Here is a 22932-nt window from a genome sequence, read left to right as displayed (position 1 = left end):
TTCCCTTTTCTTATATTCATCTTTCGAACCTCTACTCAAATAAGTGGTGGAGTCTGACAACGCAAAATGCATATTTTTACTTTATGTTCATTGACCTTAAGATTTAGGCCAGCAGTGTTTCTTTAGATCTTATAATTTTTATTAGTATTGTTACAGTGCTCTGTATTTTTGTTTTCTAGCGTGTATTCATTATAATAGGCATAGTGACTGTTGTGAAATTATATCCATTGAAATAATTTGGCATTTTCAATGTGCTGATAAATAATAAAGACATGAAGTATAGCACTATTTTTATTCTCCATACATTAGCACCCTGGAACAGAAAACTATAATATAATTTAACCTGTTCATGTATAGTTATCAATATAAATGAAGAAATAAATATTTTTTTTTTGGTAAACAGCACAGTTTATTTTAATATATTATTTCTTGTAATTGCAACATTTTGATAAATAAATGTTTTGAAATCGCTTCTCATAATTTGAACGCACGTGGTGTGTTACCACCGATTACTCATGTATTAGTTTTTGCACTGTAACATAGGCTTAAATTGGGTTGTAAAGTTATAATTGTATTTAGATATTAAGTTAATAAAGTAATATAGTAATGAAAATAAGTGAAACCTAATGTTAATTAGCTTTTGAACAGTTATATTAATTTTTATCTGTGCGTTGTCGAGAAGAAGTAAGAACCAATTCTTATTTAATCCTTCTGTGATTACATTTGTCTGTGCACACTGAATCAGTGAAAAAATTGAATTGCGCTTTTCTGGATTTCAGGGAAACCTGTAAACATGGGAAATGTGTTAGCATCAAGTTTTTCACCATCTCCAGTAACACCACCAGCACCTCCAACTGGTGCTCCTCCACCTACTGCTGGTGATAGTTTTATACCCGATGAAACTGCAAAAATAAATGATCTTAATCCTGGTTCCTTAGAAGATTTGCATAAAAAATGCAAAGGTAAGGAGGTGAAAGTAAATTATTAAATGTTTAAAATAGTGAAAGTTAAAACTATAACCATAATCTGTGGACAGCATAGCTAGAGTCAACTTAGTCTTTTCAACTGTAAGTTGTAATATCAAACGTTTGGAGAAATAAGCACTTAAACCCATTTTTTTCCAGAAAGTTATGAAGTTTTCTCTTAAAATCTTGTCAGATTCTCACCTTCACTGTGCATCCCGCTAGTACAGCGGTAAGTCTCCGGATTTACAACGCAAAAATCAGGGGTTCGATTCCCCTCGGTGAGCTCAGCAGATAGCCCAATGTGGCTTTGCTCTAAGAAAAACAAACAAACTCACCTTCACTGTTACTGATGACAGCTGTTTCCGTAAGTCAATTACTCTTAGAAATATAAAACTTTATTAAATGAATCCTGGCTCGTCATTTTTTCATAATTTTAAAATCATGTCTTCTCTCCAAGTCTTAGTGCCATCAAAACACACCACAAAGAAATTAGTCAGCTTTAGAGACATTTAGACTTTGAAAAGATCTCGTAAACATCATTGAGATCACCTCTTACTCATTTTTTTCAAGAGAAAATCAGTTTGAATTTGTGAAAGTACAAGGTAATGCTTCTATTCTGGAATAATCTGACTTCATATGCTTGCCATTTTTAATTTATTTTACTAATAGAAACAAAGCTCTATCTTTTGTTGCATCAGCAGCCTGTCCATCACTATGCCAAGATCCTTGATCAAAAAGTTAGTGGTTTACTGATGGTATTAAAATTTAGGGTTGGTTGTGAGGAGTATGCTTTTACAAAGGGATTTGGATCATTTAATAGATTGGGCAAATAAATGGTACATGCATTTCATTATGCTAATTGCAAGGTAATACATGTGATCTTTCTTAAATTTAAACCATAATTTCTATCTTGATAGAAATCAACTCAACAGTGTTATGGTGGGAAAGGGTTTTGGTGTTTTTGTCAAACACTTTGTTAAGCCTTTCAGGCAGTGTGCTATTTGCAGTGGGGAAGTGATTAGTATTTTGAGTTGTATTTACAGTAATACTGAGTATAACATTATAAACCAAACGAGGTTATAATTTCTCTGTGAATATCCTTGCTCAAGTTATATTTGGAGAATTATGTTCAGTTTTGGGCACCTTACCTTAAAAAGAAAGTTGAGTACTTGAAAGGGTTTAAAATAAGGCAATAACTTGGATTCAGGAAAATTGGTGTTTGATGAAATGGACAGCCATTTTCCTTTGGTTACGACCAATGAAAGTGAACATATTGCATGGATTAAATGAAAAAATAAGAGCTTGTCTAACTTTTTATTTGCATTATTTTAAAACATTTACCATTTCTAACACATCTTGTTAGTATGTTTCAGTACAAGTAATTTTATTCATTATGAATGAGAATAACAATTAAGTTTATAATTTTATTATCATTTTTTAATATAATATTTTGGGATGTTGACACTGTTTGATATGATAGTATTAAAACCTTATATTATTTAAAAGACAATCTGTTTCATTTATTTGTTTGAGAGTAAACCTGAAGTGATGCAGTTATGCTTATGTCATCTGTTTCACTTCAAAAGATTTTGGATACAGGAGTTATAAAACATTTGGACTTTGGACAAAATTGCAGTGTTCCAGAGTACTTTTTTGAAGCATGCAACTATTTGTCTTAGTTATATATATAATATGATATATGCATAAAATTATATACCCATTGATAAACTTGGTTTGGAGCCCCAAATTATCATTACACATGGTATATAAATGCATATGTCATTTATGATTTCATTACCTAGAGAAATAACCTCTAAAAAAAGGGAGATATTGACTTTTTGAGAGGTATTTGCCTCCTTTGCTTGTGGGATAACGAAGGAGTTCATAGAGCTAGTTTGTCATTGACACAAGTTATATGCTCTTAATGACCTATAATCTCTACTAATTTTTCATCTCATTAGCAAATTAATATCTTCTAGTCGAAGTGAACTGTGCACTTAGATCAAAACAAGAAGTTAACTTAATTAGTATTAGTGATTTATTGTGGTGTTTGAGCATTTCTGTTTTTGCTTCAGATTTTGAAGCATACTGATTTATGATGAATTTGTATTTTGGATCTAAATTGTGAATCTTGATTTTAAAAATATTGGGAAAGTTAAATTGATAAAAGATTTCTACCTTGAGAATGGTTTTATGTCTGTAAGTTATATAATTATGATAGTTTTTGTAGTTTTAAAACACTAAATATGTTTCATTTGTTAAAAGTTTATTATTATTTATCCAATAGACATTTTTCCAGTCAATTTTGAAGGAGCTAAGTTGATGGTCAACAAAGGCTTGAGTAACCATTTTCAAATCAGCCACACTCTAAGTATGAGCTCTGTTACACCATCTGGATATCGGTTTGGTGCCACTTACGTTGGTACTAAACAGCTGAGTCCAACTGAGGTATATCAGTCATTGTTTTAATCTACCTTGTTTTTGTATATATTCATTAAGACTTGAAAGTAAAATAAGATGTCAAATGATACTCAGTGCCTACCAGTAAAAGAAAGGATAGATTTCATAAAGACGTTTGAAGTCTGCTAACTTCTTTGTCTATCAAATAACACTAGGTAACAAAAATTTTGTTCCTGGATAGTATGTGTTATTTCTTAATTGCTTATTTTGTAAAAGTACAGAAAATGGCCATTATTCCCTTCAAACTTTGCTTTTGTGATGTGGATAATGAAATTTAGAAATTAACCTATCTTCTATGTAAAAATGGGCAAATTTGCACATTTTCATATACATAAGGTCTGAATAAAACAACATATGAATCATGTATTTATACTAAAATTATACAAAAGTGAACAAAAATGTTTAGAAGTGAGTAGTTTTTTGAGATTTGCAACTGTAATGTAAATCACTTTCATGCATCAGCTCCAAATATAGTGTTCCATCATGTTTTTATTAGATGCTCTCAGGTCACAAAAGCAGAGTTTGTAGAGAAAAATGATTCATGATGACGAGAAAATTATATATGTAAAAAAACGGCTGATATGGGTAGAGAAAGCACTATGTAGAGGAGTGAACATTTCGACCTTCTCTACCCATACCAGCTATTTTTTTACATAAATAATGAAGAGAAAAATAGGTCTTCTCCACTTACTTGCATAAGCAATTGGGAAATAATACTTTCTGCTCAGGAACAGTAAAAAGTAAAATTTTGTTACATAGTGTAATCAGTCAGGTGTAGTTATTTCACTGTGTTTGCTTCAACAGATACACAAGTTTGATATGTAAAGTATCATATAATTTTATATAATTTCTTCTATGGTTTGACCTTCAGTGGCACAGCAGCAAATCTGTGGGCTCACATTTCTCACAAAAAAGTAGATTTATTTTTAACATTTCAGCCATAAGTCTACATAAAATGAAATTATATCTAGGACAGGGGTGGGCAATTTATTTTTCATAGTGACCACACTATTAAAAAAAAATAAAAGAAAGATATTAGTTTAATCAAAATAACTGCATTTTAACAGACTTTCACTGTGAAAATTGATGGGGGTTTTCATCAACTACTTTTGTGAAAATGGCTTAATATCTATGCTCAGTGAGTATCAACTTTGCAAAATGTATCAAATCATTGTTTTGTAATTGTTCTGCATGGAGGTTTAACTTTAATTGAAATTCATGAACAGACTGTGGTTGCTTGCTTATTATTTTACCTCTTCCCTGAAGCTTTGTATTCAGATTATTCAAGTAAGCCATCATTTTGCACAGAAAGTGCAAATCACACTGCTATGACAATGTTTCAATTTTGGGGTAATTTTCAATCTCATCTTTTTCAACAAGATACTCTTTTATTTGAGGAAATAAGAAAGTAAATCATTCCAAGACTTTTCCTCTACTTAACCATCTTACATTTGCAAAACCAGTAAGATCAAAAGTACAGTCACTGTTTTTTTTCAAAGGTTCAACAAACTGTTGATGGATGAGAGCTTCCACTTCTAATATAATTTACAATTTTTACAACAATGTCCATCAGATTTCTCAATTCATCACTTTTAGACATTTGAGTACAAAAATTTTCATGATGCAAAATGCAATGGAAAGATGGCAGCATAGATTTCACATTATTTTCAGTTAAATGCTGCTTAAAAAAGAAAAAATCTGAATTTTGCCCCAGTCATGATGGGAGCACATCTGTTGTGACAGAAACCAGTTGTTTTGAAATCTGTATTGAATTTTTTTAATATTTCAAGAAATTTTTCAACGATGTTTTACCACGTTCAATCTCGTAATCCACAAAGGCTAAGCGTTTCTTCCCTCACATGAAGATCTGAAGTTACATTTGAAGTTACACATGGGAGCACATCTGTTGTGTCAGAAACCAGTTGTTTTGAAATCTGTATTGAATTTTTTTGATATTTCAAGAAATTTTTCTACGATGTTTTACCACATGTTCAATCTCGTAATCCACAAAGGCTAAGCGTTTCTTCCCTCACATGAAGATCTGAAGTTACATTTCGAACCCAAAATATGAACTGTGCAGTGTCACTAACATCTGTTGACTCATCTAGTGCCAAAGAAAAATACAGTCTTTTAGTTATTCTTTGATAGATTGTTTAGGCAGAGTATTCATGATGAAACTTTGTTTAATGTACGGCAACTGCCTATCATGGAGACACAAGTGTAGAGTACGATGTTTCGAAAGTTTTCCACCTTTTGTCTTCAAGACAAGGCAGAAGACATTTCAAAATGTTGTCCTCTAAACTTGTGTCTCCACAACAGGCAGTTTCTGTTCATTCTACAAAGTTTCATCAGTTTTTTAGTTGTTCAAGCAAGTGATTTTCTATGTCTTTTGCTAACTCTAGCATTCTGCGGACAATTGTTCTTCGACTTGATTACAAATTATTTCCTTTTGAAGAATATTATCATTTATTTTTGAATCATAATTCTCGAATAGTTTCAATGACCACTATCAATATTTCTTTTACTAGTTCAGCATTGGAAAATGATTTTTTTTTTTTTTTTGAACTAGAATCCAAGCTACTTTATAGCTAGCTGACATAACTAGTTCTATTGATGATAAAAAATCTTTTTAGGGTTCCCTTTTGTTCATGATGTTGTGATTTCAGATGGCTAATTTCACTCGTACAGTTTTTGCTATAAACTGGAAATTTTATAGCAAATTTACTGTGAAAATTGTTAGTATTACTTAAATTTGTATACTTTATTATTTCTAGAAACTTTGTTACACAAAAGACACACTGGCTTAGTATTTACTTCAATCATTGCAAATTTCAATTCCCAACTTTCATTAAATTCTTGTTTCACGTTTTTCCAGTCACGCACCGTTCTCTTTTCTGTAGTACTGCCAGAATCAGTTAAATTGTCTTTATTTTCTGAGTGTTCACAATCATCTGGATTCTTTGGTTTTTGAATTATCCACTTATCCATATTATGGGATTAAAAACAAAATATATTTAAAAACTTGAAAATTGCACAATAAAAATATGTTTACAAGCACATGCTAAACAAATGCATACTCAATAACAAATATCTAACCCAGGCTGATGTTACAAAATGGATGAAGCCTGTGGCAGTGATGAAGTGCGCGACATTAGTGATGACATAAGGCAATGCAGTTGCTGATTACCAAATTTGTGATAGAAAAATAAATGATGGAAAAAGTTGATTCCTAAACTAGCTGGCCACAATTGTGCTATCCACTGGCCACATGTGGCTAGTGACGATGGAGTTGCCCACCCCTGATATAGGATTATGACTCAAACTTTGGTAATAAATTTGGTTTCTGTTGGAGAGATGAAGACATTCTATATCTAATTTTGATCTTTCTGGTTCATTTTCTTTACTTTAAATATGTATATAAACATTCAAAAGAAAATTAAAAGGTTTTAACCAGAAAAGAAACTTGTTTAAACACTTGAAAGTAAGAAGCTGTTTTTTTTCAAAAGATTTTTCCAAGAGAAAAACAAAGTAACAAAAGAGAAAATTTTATTTAAGAGTACTGTCAAGATATAACAGAAACATTGACTATCAGAAGTCAAAATATAAAACAAAAACCAAACATGCACATTACTTTAACAAGAATAACAAACAACACCACAGATATTTTATAATTAAGAATATTTTAGCAAATTTAATAGATTTTCTAATTGTTAATTACTTTGATCAGATAAATAATTACTATTACTTGCCTTAAGTTACATTATACCTAGACCAGGTATCAGACTAATGTTAGTCACTGTAAAACACCATTGTTCTAATACCAGTTAGAAGGATGAGATATTGGTCTTAACAATATTGTTTGAGACTTGATAATTGTAGATCAAAGCTTTCCAGTGGCTTAAAAGTAGTGCTGTTGCTGTAGTTTAGTGATATTGTTGGCTTTTGTATTTGATCCTTCCAGTGGCACAGTTGTGTGCCTGCAGACTTACACTAGAATCCAGGTTTTGATACCCATGCACAAATAGCTCATTGTGCTTAATTACAAACAAACATTTGTATTTGAAGAGTAAAAAACTTTCCATTAGATAAATACTTAATTTGGGGGGATTGTATTTCAGCCTTTAAAGTTTCTTTTCACATCTAAAAATTGTGATAACTGTGGTGAAAAAAAAAGTTATTTTTTCACTCTCTTTGGCAGTTGCCCCCCGCTAGTACAGCGGTATGTCTTCGGATTTACAAAGCTAAAATCAGGGGTTCGATTCCCCTCGGTGGGCTGAGCAGATAGCCCTTTGTGGCTTTGCTATACGAAAACACACACGTCTTTGGCAGTTAAAAATTTGCTTTTGTTTGATATGAAGTAATTTTCAGTGGTAAGGAAAGAAAAAAATGTACCAAAGTGTAGTATGAACCAAGATAATTGTCTCCATTAAGGGAATGTATTTTCATAAAAATTGTACTGACTTAGTTAAATTTTTCATTGGTTTTACCTGAAATTCATTTGTCAAAGATATGTGGTTTAAAACCTCAAGTTTGAAGCATTTTTCATGATTATTCTTTTATGTTTATTCTACTCTTTTGAAAAGCTGTTTGCATAAAACTGCCTTCATTTTCATCATTTTTTTTCATATTCCTCCATTTGTATTTAATCCCTATTAATTATAAATAGAGATTTTGTACTTCACTAGTGCAGAGTGGATTTTTTTGTTAGAAAGTTAGTAAAGTACTGCTGAGTCCCAGTGTTTTTTTTTCTTACTGTTTTCTAGTATCTAATTTATTTTCTGCAACATAGAACTACTTATATAAATCATGAATGCAAATTATAAATTCAGAGGAACTGAAAAAAAATGCAAAAAAAAAATGTTTATGCATACTTAAGCTGTTAGTAATTTTATAGTATGGAAACTATATGATAGTTTTTGTTTTTTCTTGTATAATTTGCTTTAGAAGTGAGTTTTGAATAACCACTACTCTTCTAGGCCTATCCTGTATTATTAGGAGACATTGATCCCAGTGGAAATCTCAATGCCAACATTATCCATCAATTCAATAAATGTATACGTACAAAGTTTGCTGCCCAGGTAAATGGCTTGATAATTGATAGCTCTGTATTTTTCCAACATACTCGGCAACTACTGAAATATGGTTAGATAAGTAACCAAGTTTAAATAAAAAAAACCTATTGGAATCCACATGTTAAACTAATGGGTGGTGGTGTAGGTATTTTATTAGGTAAACTTTGTTTTAAAACAGCTTATTTTTCCTATTTTTTTATGTTTGGTAACATTGCTAATAATAATTCTTATCTCTGTTTAATTGAATAAAACAATACTCTAGAGTTATTTTTAATCATTCCTAATGAATTGTTTTATTTTAAGCAAGGTTAATATAATTAATTAATAATTTAAGGGATTACTTAATGCCCTTATCACCATTAAATAATTTTGTAAGACAGTGATTAGTGTAATATTAATGTAGTGGCACATGGCTTAAAAGCATTCTGTATGCAGTAAGTCTTAAATGTTGTAAGTATAATAAAAGTTGATGTATGGTTTGGCATAATTGATATTAAATTCCAATTAAAGCAAGTTGTGTGTTTAAAGTGAAACTGAAAATCAACCTGATATTCAATTATAGCTAAATATACTTTTATTATGTTTCTACTTGTAAAGATTAAAAATATTCTTTCATGAGTTGGGTACCATAGTTACTAGTATTTTTACTGCAATCCCAATAATATCTTGCAAGGTTCAACAAACTTAGGAGGATTAGGCTAGTCCTAAATACGTGTATTAAAGTAACTATGCAAAACAGTTTTTATTAATAAAGTAATGACATTAAATATTCTAAATAGTATAACCAGCACTGGTAATGTGATGAACCTATTTAATTACCCTCAGATACAAGATTCTCGTTATGTTGCATCACAGTTAACAACAGATTTCAAAGGCCATGATTACACGGCAGCTCTTACCTTTGGTAACAATGATATTTTAAATGGCTCAGGTGTAGCTGTACTACACTATCTTCAGTCAGTTACAGCAAAGGTAGTGGCTGGAGCTGAGCTAGCTTACCAGTATGGTTCTCAAGTTTCTGGTGGTGAGATTGCTGTTTTATCCTTAGCAGGTAGATACTCAGGTAAGTACAACTTATTTCATGATTGATTGTAAATGTCCTAATAAACACACATTATATTAGAAAATGTATGCCTTTGTGGTTTGTTTTTGGCTGGACCTAAACACTTACCCTTTACATAATATACTGAGGTGTATGGTGACTTGGAAGAAACCATATAAAAAATTCCATATGCATGTGAACATATGAAGAAATGTGTAGACTAGTTATTAGATAATACTCTTCTACTTACTTACAAAAACCAAATGCAAGTAATGATAACTGATGAGCCAACAAACAAAAAATGTGTTTGTCAATGAATTACCTTGTAGAAATGTAGATGTTATATCAATCAGGAAAAATACTAGAATTAGAATGGAACAACTCCTAAATCTCAAGTCTTCCTTTGTACAATTTTTACCTTTTTCTTAATGGGAAAGTTTTGATATTAATATTGCCACATTAGGCTTAACAACACAAGGTATAGATTAAGATTTCTTGTTAACTTATATGTATGTATAAAATATAAATGTGTGTTTATTTGCACCCTAACTACTCCAAGCCTATTGAGCCAATCTCAACTAACATTTGTATCTAAACATTGTGAACTATGGGGAGTATCCTAAGGGAGTCAAAATTGAACATAACCCTATTTTTATATCATAAAGTCTGTTTGTTAATTACTCCCAGCCTATTGAATCAATCTCAAACAATCTTGAAAGATTGATGTTTTAGACAATGTTGCATATACTAAAGGGATTCCCCTCGGTGTGGATTCCTGTAAGTGGTGAGGGGACCTCCCAGGGAAGGTTCTGCCTTTTCAGTTTACCTCCTCTGGGATCTAAACATCCACCCACATGTTTGCCATGCGTGGCGACCCGTGAAGGGAAGGAGAGGATCCTGATGGTTGAGGGGTCCAACCCTAACACACCACTTTGGCCTTGAATTCCTCTTGGCAGGCAGCCTTGGGATGGCCCCCTTGGGTCAATTGGCTGGTCTGCGTGGGCTAGGGTCAACCAAATACCAGTGTTGGGTGTTCTCAAAAGGTGTTGTGGACATTGCAACTGATGCTGGTGTTTGGGTATAGTGCTCATGAAACCCTGATGTTGCTGCAGTATCCTCGTTTGATATTGTAGTATGTCCTCTCAAAGAGCTCCATGGTGGATGGTGTTGGTGGGCACAAATATTTCCTTTTTTCATTATGGATCCTCCATGGGAGAACTTAAATACAATTGTGAAAAAACAGTCCATAGATAAATGACCATGTCTTGGAGATTCTGAGTGGCAATCTTCAACATCTGTAACACCCATTGTACCTCATTTTCTTATCCTACATTCTCTTTCAGACAAATATTTAGGGCAGATGTGTCCCTTTTTCATACAGAAGGGACTTGCTGGCTCTCCAAAGTCTGTAAAGAAGCTTCAATCTGGTAACATATTGGTGGAAACATTCGCACCTCAACACAGTATACTCCTCTTGCATTCAAAGGCAATTGGGGATGTACCTATTGAGGTTACACCTCATGCTACTCATCATGAGGAGTTACTGTTGAGAGGGGTTTGAAGAACATCCCAGAGTCAAAGATTTTTGCTGGTTTTTCCACCCAAGGAGTTTCTTCAGTGAGGCATATATCCACTCACAAAGATTGAATTATGATGCTGACCAATGTCCTCTTTTTAACATTTACATCACTGCATCCACCTGCCATCATCAAGGCAAGTTATCTAAATTGCAAGGTACAGCCATACATTCCAAACCCTCTTGGATGTTTCCAGTGTCAGCTTTTCAGTCACTTGAAGATGTCATGTTGTGGTTTCTTTATGTGTGCTCGTTGTAGTGGCAAGGTCCATGATGCCTGTGAGTGTGGAACGGACCCTCGTTGTATCAGTTGCAATGGCTCTTACCTGTCCTACTTTTGTTCTTGCTCTAAATGGTTGTAAACGATTCATAACATTACTTACCCTGAGGCTCAAAAGTTGCTGTCTACCAATTCATCTTGGATGTATGCTGCTGCACTTCATTTCACGACTACAGTGGGAGTGCAGACAGATCTCTCTGTGCCTCCAAAAGGATTGTTCTCCAAACAAATGAAAAGTCTTTTAACCTCCATGGTTAAAAAACTTCAACTTCAACACCCATCTCTGTCCCTTACATACATTCCAACAAATCCCATGATCCACTTCCTTTGGTTCCGGGTACAGGCATTGTCTCAGATACACCTTCTTCTCCCATCCCAAGATGCAAAATGATCTTTCATTCACTGTCCTCAGTCACTGGAATCCCTTCCAACAGCAAAGACCTGCCAGACCTCTCTCGAATAAGGACACTAAGAAAAAAAGATGCGGTTGTAAACAGAATGGTTTTTCACCGAATTTGTCTTCACGTAAATAAAAATGGCCACCTTGATGCAATGGAACTGTTAAGGTTTATGTTATAATCTGGATGACATCAACATACAGATTGCTTCCGACCATCCTGTATGTCTTTCCTTTAGGAAACATTTCTGAAACCTGCTGATACAGTCACCATTTGGAAGTTTTCTTTGTACAGAAATGACTGGCTGTGTGATGGATGAGTGCATGAAGGGGTGGCACTATGGGTTGATCAGCATGTGCCCACCTTTCTTTGCCACTTGGCACACCCTTGGAGGTTGTAGCCATCTGTGTTTCCTTGGGTCATAGGATCACTGTTTGTTCTCTCTACCTGTTGCCTGGAGAGACGTGATCAATCAGATCTTGATGCTGTCAGTGAACAGTTGTTGTCTCCCTTTTTATCCTGGGGGACTTTAATGGACATCATCCTCTCTGGGGAAGTGCTGATATTGTTAGGAGGGGTCACTCTGTAGAGCGTATGCTCTCCAATCACAACCTTTCTCTTTTCAATACTAGTTCATCTACTTATTTTTATGCACCTAGTCAGTCTTTTACTGCTATGGATCTCTCAATTTGCTCCTTTTTATAATTTTCCCATTTATCACGGAGGGTTTACAGTAATCCATGAGACAGGGATCATTTTCTTATAATTTTGAGAGAGACTGGCCATGGTTGATGCCATCTGACCCATGTGACCCGGTGGAAGCTGGATCATGCAAAGTAGCCCTATTTCACTGCTCTCACAGAACTCGATCCTGCCATTGTCCATTGCTCATTGTTTTCCTAAAACCTTGGCATGTTTTCCACTATGTCCTCATCCATGGTGGAATCTTGTCTGCCACATGCCATGGAAGGCTCAAAAAACAAGCCTAGGATACTTTCCATAGATATCCCACACTCTCGAACCACATCACTTTCCAGCAGACTCGTGCATGTGCCCTGTGGATAAGACATCAAAGCTAGAAGATATCTTGGATTAAGTTCACAACCAGCATTATTTCTGTCACCAGTTCCAAATACATATGGGACAACATTTGAAAGGTCAGTGGGCAATATAATTATGTTCCCCTCTTGATCTTTCTCTCTGATAGCCAGGTGAAAGATTTTGCTGGATATCTAGCACTTCTGCTTCTTCCTCCACCTTCTTAGCCATCAAGACTCAGGCAGAGCGATTACCTCTTTCCTTTTAAACTGATTGTATCTGTGACTATAATTGTCCCTTTACACTGTTGGAACTCAAACTGGCCCTTCATCGGTCTGGCAGTACATCATTTGGACCTGATGATGTGCACTATGAAATGCTTTGCCATCTTTCTCCTGCTTCTCTTGCTATTCTTCTGATTGTTTTTAACTGGCTTTAGCAGGAGAATGTTTTTCCTGATGTCTGGTACCAGGCTATTGTCCTAACTTTCTCTAAGTCTGGGAAGGATCCCAAGATTCCTTCAAACTACAGTCCAATTGCATTGATGAGCTGTCTCTGTAAGACCTTATAGAGGATGGTTAATGCTTGTCTTGTTTGGTTTCTCGAATCAAACAACCTCCTCTCACTCACCCAGTGTGTGTTTTGCCGACAGCTCTCCATCATGGACCACCTGATTCAACTTGAAACGTAAATCAAAGAAACCTTTCTCAAATGACAACATCTTGGATCAATATTCTTTGACATGAAGAAGGCTTGTGATACAACATGGAGGTATGGCATTTTGTGAGTCCTCCATATATGTGGGTTACGTGGCCATTTTTATTAAAAGTTTGTTAATGGACAGGAGATTCCAAGTTTGTGTAGGTTTGACACTTTCCTGTTCTTTTCTTCAAGAACTTGGAGTGCCTCAGGGCTGTGTTTTGAGTGTCACATTTTTCTGTATAAAGATTAATGCCATTCCTGAACAACTTTCACTTTTGCGAATGGGCCCTATGTCGATGACTTTCACATCTTGTGTAAGTCATGGAACATGAGGTATATTGAGCGGCAGCTACAGACTGCCCTCAGTCATTTGCTGAAGTGGACCACAGCAAATGCTGTTAGCTTCTCTCTCTCTCATGCACTTTTGCTGCCAGTGGGGTTTTCATCCTGATCCTGAAATCTGTATTTGTGAAGTAGTACTGCCTGTATTCCCTGTGTCAAAGTTCTTGGGACTTATCTTTGACTGTAAGCTGACCTTTATATCACACATCAAGCAGCTACAGGTCAAATGTACAAGAGCACTGAACGTCCTCTGTGTCCTCTCTTCCACCACTTTGGGAGTAGATCAATGTTCTGTGCTAAAGATATATCGTGTTCCTCTTCGATCGAAACTCGACTATGGATCATTGGTCTATGGCTCTGCCAGACCCTCGGCCTTAAAGATGCTGGACCTCATTTATCATCAAGGATTTCAGCTCTGCACTGGGGCTTTCCACACTTCCCTAGTTCAGAGCTTATACCTAGGGTCTCCTGAACCTTCTTTGCACTTCTGCCTTTTGCAACTGATCTTACTATATGCTTCGAAACTTCGTTCCTTACCAAAGCATCCCACCTGGGATTGTGTTTTCCTTCCTCAGTGGTCCATACTTTTTCAGAACAGATGATCTGCCATTAATCCTTTTGACCTTCGTATCCATACACAGTTGGATGAATTTGGTCTGCTCTTGAATAACATTGCTGTATCCACTGGTCAGCCCATCCCACCATGGCTTCTTACAGTCCCCAAATGTGGCCTGTCTTTTAGTCATCTGAGAAGAGCAGACACTCCCAATTGGAAATATTGTCTGCTATTTGCTGAACATTTTTCAAACCATCCTTCCATTCCTATTTATACAAATGATTCAAAATCAGGTGACTGTGTGAGCTCTGCCATGGTTTGTTGTGGTTCAGTGGTTGCATGCAGATTCCCCTTTACAGCTTCTGTGTTGGCTGTTGAACAATATGCCATTTCTCTTGCCCTGGATCACATAGAAGCTAAGTAGTACTCAAGCTGCACCATTTGTACTGACTTGCTTAGTTCTCTACTGGCCCTGGAATCGCTTCACGTTAGTTCACACCGTGTTCTTGCTGATACGCAAAACTGACTAGCCCATTTCTTTTTAACATCTACCTCTATCCAGTTTTTCTGGATACCAGGCTACATTTGTATTCACAGGAACGAGCTTGCCGACACTGCAGCTAAATCTGTCTGCTCTGGCACTATCACTGCTGTGCCTGTCCCATATATGGACTATGGTTCTGTATTCAAGGCTCGGCTCCATGCCAGCTGGCAGTTGACTTGGAGTGAACAATGTGAAAACAAGCTTTTCCAAATAAAACCCCATATTGAACTTTGGCCATCCTGCTTCCATAATGAGCGGAAAGAGGAAGTTGTTTTTACTAGACTATGCATTGGTCTCAGTTTTTTAATTCATTGTTTTCTTTTATCTGGATGCACCAGTGTGTAGTCTGTGTAACACTCAGGTCACAATAAGCCACATTTTATCTTGGTGTTATTATAACTCTCAATGATGGCACCATTTTAGATGTGTTCTGTCACAAAGTTTGTCCATAATGTTAGACAGTGTTATTGGTGGTGGTGACACTGTCCACCTTGGTAATGTTTTTAGTTTTTTAAAGGTAATTAATCTTTTTAATACCATTTAAGTTTTTTAATTTATACTTTGTACCTTTTTTAATGTGATTCCATTTTAAAAATCAAAGTCCATCTAGTTTGATTTGAAATTGGCTGTAAAGTTTAATAACATGAAACCAGGACTGGAAACTTCAGGTGACTAGCACTGCTGTTTGTACTACCCATTAGTCATCCTGTGAAGTTATTATTAAAATTTTGCTACAAGTTTTTTAAAACTTTTATTACTTTTTTGAAAATGGCCATAATGTCAAATAACTCGGAACCAGGACTGGAAAGGCCAAAGTCAGGTGACTGATGGTGGTTTTGTACTTACTTGCTAGTAATTCTGGGAAGTTATGATAATTACAGTTTTGCTACAGAAAGTCTGTTACAACTTGCATTACTGTAGTTTTTATCTGAACATTGTAGACTAGATGTGAACATGTTTTATACTATTTATGTTTTTTAAAAACTTTGTTTTGTTTTACCTTAATTTCCTTTTATGAATTTTACTAAATTTAATTTCAAATTTTTACTGGATGTTTGGCACAGATAGCCTGGTTGCTTTGTGCTGTAAAACATTAAATCTACCAACCAACTGAAGGGATTCAAGATCAGAGTGTGAAAGTTGGTAGATTTTTTCCAAAAAACCAGGCTTTTCTCATGGTCAATAAGATGTCGGGTGTTCAAGAGTGGGATCACCTTAAAATCTTTATTTGATAGATGGATACTAATCTGTAAATACTGTTTATGAAGAACCTTTGTTATAATTTTAAAATTTTCAGATAAAGTTTATGATCAAGTTATTACTTTGACATATATGATTGCTGTTAAACTACATTATTTTAATGAAGTTTAAACATTCAGTTGAGAGTTAATTGCTTTCATAATTGAAATTTATAGTGTATAGCTCTTACAAAGTATTTTCAGATTTCAGAACACTTAAAATAGAAAATACTACCGTAAGTTATGTGTGAATAACATAAGCACATTTCCTGAACATTCAAGTTATTTAAATGAATTTATGTCAAATAGTTTTATTTCCTTACTCTTAACTATATTTATGTAATGTTTACAATATTTTCAAAAGGTCACCTTTGTGCTAAATCTACTAGCAATGACTTTTTTATTGCATGTAAAAAAAAATAAATTGTAATTCTGGGGTGCATTAGGACATTTTCCACACACTTATCAATTTTTTTAATGTACTTTACATTCAGACATATCGTTTTTATTCAGTACATTTTTCCTTTTTAAGGACAGAATTGTATTCTTACTGGGTCTGTGAGTACGGCTGGAGCCCATATGTGTTATTATCATAAAGGAAATGATCAAGTCCAAGTAAGTCAACATTGTTTTAGTTATCTTGTTTATATCCAGTCTTTTAATTAAAATGTATATCTTAACACCTGTGGATTGTAAGAATTACACAAACAGGACATTTAGGATTGATGTCTTAGTTTAGAACATATGCTGTTGAAACTGTGTATTTGTAAATTCCAACCTAGAGAAACAGTACTTAATGTATTATATGTGTTGTTTTATTATTAACTTAACAATACTAGTGTGTTTAAATAATGATGTGGTTGTTTTTGTATCTTTGTGGACAGTTTGCAAAATGAGCAGTATTTGTTTGGAGTGAATGTTAACTTAATGTATGATGCATAAATACTCTGGTTAAAAGTGATGTAAGTTCAGTCCGTGAGATATGTTACATTCACATGAGTGAAAAAATAGCACTTGTCATGCTTTGAATGTTATATATATTAATTGGTTTAAATAAAGTAAGGTTTTGTATTTTAATATAAATAGTTAACTTTGTTGTAAGATCAAGAATGGTCAGAAAAGAAATATTTAATTCTAAATTCAGAACTGAAAATAATTCAATAGCAGTACCCTAACTTTCTTAACATAAACTGTCTGAAAGCTAGGCAAAACTGTGGGTCTACAAGTTGTTAAAAACTACATGGTTGTATTTCTTTAGTTATTTAATTATTAAATTTTAAAATAGCAGTGATAATTTTGGACCACCCTGTATTTCTGTGTTTTTGTGTTGTTAATTGTTCAAAAATATTTTGGGGTTGTTTTATAAATAATAAAAAAAGTATTTGTATTTTACTGTATCTCCTCTTCTAACCCTTACCCTGCAACCCACTAGTGAGTTGAGACTCCCATTTGGGAACTAGTTATGAAGTAATTGACAAATGCTTTTAAATATTTATGTTTAAATTATGAAATAATGTTATGCAATTGCCATGTAATAGAAATGTAAAGATTCTCACTCTCAAACATACAAATTGATTTTCATTTGTTTATTTATTTAAAAAACAAATGCACTGTTCATTTGTAGTTTCTGTAGAGCAGCACCAGTAAAAGACATGTGGTAAAACAGTTTTTTGTGCATTGTTTTTTAAAATAAAGAAACAAACAGTTTTTATAGTTTGAGAATGAAGATAGATAAATCTCTGTTGCATGGCCAACTGTACCCAGAAAAACATTACATAAATGTTCGTGATGTTAAAACCAGATTTTGATACTTGTGATGTGAACAACACAGATAGTCCAGTGTATGGCTTATTGCTTAACCCATTCACTACACCTGGGATGTATATATCTAATGCATTGGGAAGTGTACATACTAGCTGCAGTGAAAGGGTTAGTAACAACAATAATGATATGGTTTAGGTAGATGTATGTGCTGCTACTTAAGGATTATTTATTGTATTTTGTTTTGTCTTTAACTGACATTCTTCAAGCTTAATCACTGATTTAACTAAATAGAGTTTAATTTATTGAAGAATATAAAAAATATATTAAAATAACATTTCTCAAAAATCATGAACGACGATAAATTACACTTTAGTACAAGCTCTCTTTTTTTGTTGATGCATTGTTGTAATTTGGTAACTGTGTAATATAGTGGCAATAAATATAGAACTTTTCAAACCTTTTTGATACAGATGTGCTTTTCTCCATATTACTAAAACTGGCACTGTTGAACTGACATAGAAATGCTGAAGCTTTAATCATATCTTTTAACTACAGAGAAAATGCTTTAATTTAAAAATTTGTATTCACAACCCAAAATGAACTTGATTGCAATTGGAAGGCACGCATAAGGGTAAAACCTCTTCATAATCTTAATGTCCACAAATTATTGACTTCTTTTTATGTACTCTTCACTGCATATGGTATACACATATTGCAGCATATAGAGTAATTTTGTTTTCCATCTGTTACAACATTCTGTGTGAAGAACTACTGACCATAACATTTAGTAAGATCATTCATTTTCTGAGTAAAGTATTTAATTGACCTTAGCAGTAATTGGTGGAATTAACTAGAAGCTTAAATATATACATATATATTTATTTTATATTTTTTCGTGGCTCATATATCATTAAGGACACTATTTCTAAGAAGCCATATACCTAAAGACGACCAAGTCTTGTAATTCTAGCAGTAATTTATTCAGTTTCAATCATTTAAATATACATTGTAACTGATTTACAAGGTTTTGTTTGACTAGATTTTAATTATAAAAAAACAGATGAACCCATCCATGAATTTGTAAAGAAATGAACAGTTCAAAAAATTAACTTCTAATTTTCAGGTTGGTGTGGAAGTGGAAACAAACTTCAGATTAGGAGAAAGTGTTGGAACTATTGGTTATCAGATTGACCTGCCCAAGGCTAACCTTGTGTTTAAAGGTCAGTTTGCCATCTTAAGTAATTTCTAAAAATTTATCTGAAAATTATTTCATTTATTTTTAACAAGATTATTCCACTTATGCACAAAATCTCATTTTGTTTCAACACTGAACTGGGTTTTATTACTTTGAAAACAATATTTAAAACAGGTTTAAGTGGGACTTCCATTTATTTATCTATTTTTCTTTTAAGGAAAACCTACATTTTATATTACATATATGAATTTATGTAGATCATATGTTGAAGTTAAAAGAAATAAAAATGAAGTATTAATCCATTACAGATTATTTAATGGAGGAAAATGAGAACTCAAAAATTTGTAAGAATTGGTTGAAGAAAATTACAAAATGTGTAACTTATGATTTTGTCAGTGTCAGTGCTAAAAGTTTATAACTACTGAAAATTGGTTGCAACTTTTAAAACTCAGTTTTGTTTTTCAAAGATATTAACAGTAAAAAAGTAAATTCAACATTCTCTTACTCACCAGAGAGAAGGAGCGTAAAAAATCCTACTATCATTATTCATGCATGGGCATCTGAAGTAGATGAGTTGGAAAAATGGTAACTAAATTAACTATCATTGTGTGGTTAGATTGGATATAAGATTCAGCTTTGAGATGCATATATTCTATGGTAATGATGGCAGCTTGCATTAGTTGTTTAAAAACGTTTTTCTTTTAAATTTTAGTTAGGTTAATTAAGGAAACCATCACAATAAGTTTTCAGTTGGCAAAACGTGATATTGAAAATTCCAGTTGGAAAAGTATGGAGTAAATAAACTTAATGTAACACAAGCTTGTAGTGAGGTATGATATTTTAGTTAATCTGAAATGTGAAATATTTTTTTAAGTAATATGTTGCCCATTGTATTTAGTAACAATGTTTTGTCAATTTTCTATCAAGTTAGTGAATCAATAATTGCATGAAGCCTGGCATTTCTTGGTGGTTAGGGTACTTGACACAGTCTGTGGGTCATGGGAATGAAACTCATTGCCAAACTTGTTTTTCCTTTCATCCACTAGGGTGTTATAATGTGATAACCAATTCCACAATTTATTGGTAAAAGAGTACCCCCAAGAGTTGGTGGCATTGACTAGCTGCCTTCCTGCTAGTCTATCACTTCTGAATTAGGAATGACTAACACAAATATCCCTCAAGCAGCTTTGTGCATAACTCAACAAACAATAACAATGATCACATAAATTATTGTTACTTTCAGGTTCTGTTGACAGCAACTGGACTATTGGAGCAGTTCTTGAGAAAAAGTTACAACCTCTTCCATTTACGCTCGCTCTGAGTGGCATGCTCAACCATGCTAAAAATCAGTCTCGGTTTGGTTGTGGACTCATAATAGGATAATCTGAACACATTGTATGTAGATTACTTAGAAGTGTTTTTAATGAAAATTGGCAAAGGAAGCTGAATAAAACTAGATTACAGAGAGACCAGAAAAATCATCTCAAGATTGCTATAAGAGAACTTACTGATCACCGTGAACAAGCCACATCTGCTTTCAATATTTTCATAGACCAAACAAAGTCTTGTAAGACCAGTGTTCTCGCATTACAAAGAACACATCCTCAAAGCTAATAAAAAAAAAATGTATTCCAAAGAGTACATGAGTCTAGTTTGTTGGGAATTATTTTGAAAATTCACAATTTTAAGTGCATATAAAAATAATAATCTGTGGTTATTTTCAACAAAGATTAAAAAATAAATAGCTTTTATATTTAATTATTGAAAGGAAATTCCAGATACTGTGATAACATATTATGTGAAAGAGAAAGTGTTCTAATCTGGGAATTTAAAAAATGCACTTTCTTAATTGGAAAGAAGGTGATGAGTTAATTTTTTTAGTTTTTGATAAAGAAAAGGGATTAATGTATAAAAGTTTGTTACAAAACTTAACTTGTAATTCAATATTTCAGCTATTATTTCTGATTATCTTAATACTTGTACTTTCACATTATTTCTCATATGTAAAATAACCACTGCACCCTATTTCTTTTATTTTGAGTAAATGAGGTTTTAGGTCTTATTTCTCAAAGTTTTAGTGACAAACTGTAATTAGTCGTGTTTTTCATGGATTTTTATTTTGAAGCTTCTAAATTAAAAGCATAATTTGTCGTTGAGAATTCATTTGATTGCATGATTCATGTTTGTTTTATTCATATTATTTGTACAAAGTAATTTTTCAAAGTTTTAAATATTCATGTTTATTTTCTGTACTTTAACATCATGAACTTATGGTGAGAGTTGCATTTACATTTTTTATTAGTTATTAAGTGAAGGTAAAATGTGATGACAATTAGAAATGTGTTATTTCCCTCCTTACCTAAGGCCTCGCATGACCAAGCTGTTAGGGTGTTCAACTCGCAACCTTTGGGTCATTAAACATGCTCACCCTTTCAGCTGTGAGAATATTATAATGTGACAGTCAATCCTATTATTCATTGGTAGAAGAATTGTCCAAGAATTTGGGGTGGGTGGTGTTGGCTAACTGTCTTCCCTGTAGCCTTTCACTGCACACTTAGGGATGGCATGTGCAAATGGTCCTCAAATAGCTTTGTGTGAAATTCAAAACAAACCCTTCATTCAAAAAAAAAGGAAAAAAAAAGGCTAAAATATTCTTCTTTTTCTGGAAAAATTTAATAAATCTTTCAAATTAACACAAATCTAACAGGTGTTATCCAAATTATAATAGAGAGGATATGACCAATGAATACTTGTAGGTTTAGAATCATTTTTAAATTGTATTTTAAATGTGTAATTAGATAACAAATGATTCAAAGAAAAAGTATAAACAATTTTTAGAGTTATATAAAATGATCATAAAAGTAAGTCCATAATAATGTGAGATGAACATGGAACATAAGCTTTCAACTTCATTACAACTTAAACTTTTGAAAAAAGAGTAAACATTTCAGATGTATGTATCTATGTTTATATAAAGAAACTGTTTATCACATTTTCTCTATAACTATTTATATTTAGAAACATGCACGTCAAACCTCGTAGTTAGTAGGTCTATTCCAACTTTAATGAAAGTAAATAAAAAAATTAGCCATTTGTAATAGGTGGTAGGTGAACTATTGAGACAATGGCAATGGCAACTTCAATAGTGAACAGAAAATTATCAGCAGTGTTCAGTGTGACCATCATTTACATCCACTATTAATGAGAGAACATTTTGCACACTAAATGATGCCATCAAACCTCCAACATTTATACTTTACTTGGTGTCATAAGATATCTTTCATATGTGTCAAGATAATAAACATATATACCATGGAAAACCAAAGTCTTAAGGTAGTCCAGTATCCAAAAGTCAACAAGAGTGAAATATAGAAATCAATCTGCTGATTACTTAATCTCTGGAAGTTTGTCTCCCAACATCTTGACAGCCCATTCAATATTAGGTGATGTCTCATCTTGTTTGCAGACTTCTTTATTTATATCAGTGTCCCATCCTACCTGAAGACTTATTCAAACATAACTGCTTTCTCTAAATTGTAGGATTGATACAACAGTGTTTGATGTTACTTTAACAACCAATTATTTTGTCAGCCCGTTATGGCTAAGCGTGTTAAGGTGTGTGACTCATAATCTGAGGGTTGCGGGTTCCCATCCCTGTCGCGCCAAACATGCTCGCCCTTTCAGCCGTGGGGGCGTTATAATGTGATGGTCAATCCCACTATTCGTTGGTAAAAGAGTAGCCAAAGAGTTGGCGGTGTGT

General features: G+C 33.5%; 1 protein-coding gene across 2 annotated transcripts; it reads left to right on the top strand.

Moving 5' to 3' along the window:
• Positions 1-447: 447 nt before the first annotated feature.
• Positions 448-20808, top strand: LOC143255386 (mitochondrial import receptor subunit TOM40 homolog 1-like). Of its 2 annotated transcripts, none has more exons than XM_076510956.1 (8): positions 448-517; positions 780-962; positions 3253-3413; positions 8402-8503; positions 9323-9560; positions 16746-16828; positions 19101-19197; positions 20416-20808. In XM_076510956.1, the coding sequence occupies exons 2-8, from the start codon at positions 794-796 to the stop codon at positions 20553-20555; spliced, it is 990 nt and encodes a 329-aa protein (XP_076367071.1). In that variant the 5' UTR covers positions 448-517; positions 780-793; the 3' UTR covers positions 20556-20808. The 2 variants fall into 2 exon arrangements, with proteins under 2 accessions (XP_076367071.1, XP_076367070.1); XM_076510955.1 differs by having other exon boundaries at positions 485-684.
• Positions 20809-22932: the final 2124 nt, after the last annotated feature.

This window comes from Tachypleus tridentatus, chromosome 7, assembly GCF_004210375.1.
Source record: "Tachypleus tridentatus isolate NWPU-2018 chromosome 7, ASM421037v1, whole genome shotgun sequence".
Lineage (NCBI taxonomy): Eukaryota > Metazoa > Arthropoda > Merostomata > Xiphosura > Limulidae > Tachypleus > Tachypleus tridentatus.
This window is presented reverse-complemented; position numbering and strand designations above follow the sequence as displayed.

Excerpts from the sequence above, each read along its gene's own strand:
- LOC143255386 (XM_076510956.1), top strand. The coding sequence starts at position 794 with ATGGGAAATGTGTTAGCATCAAGTTTTTCACCATCTCCAGTAACACCA. Across the intron at positions 9,561-16,745 it reads CTTAGCAGGTAGATACTCAG|GACAGAATTGTATTCTTACT; the intron begins GTAAGTACAACT and ends TTCCTTTTTAAG. Across the intron at positions 19,198-20,415 it reads GGCTAACCTTGTGTTTAAAG|GTTCTGTTGACAGCAACTGG; the intron begins GTCAGTTTGCCA and ends TGTTACTTTCAG.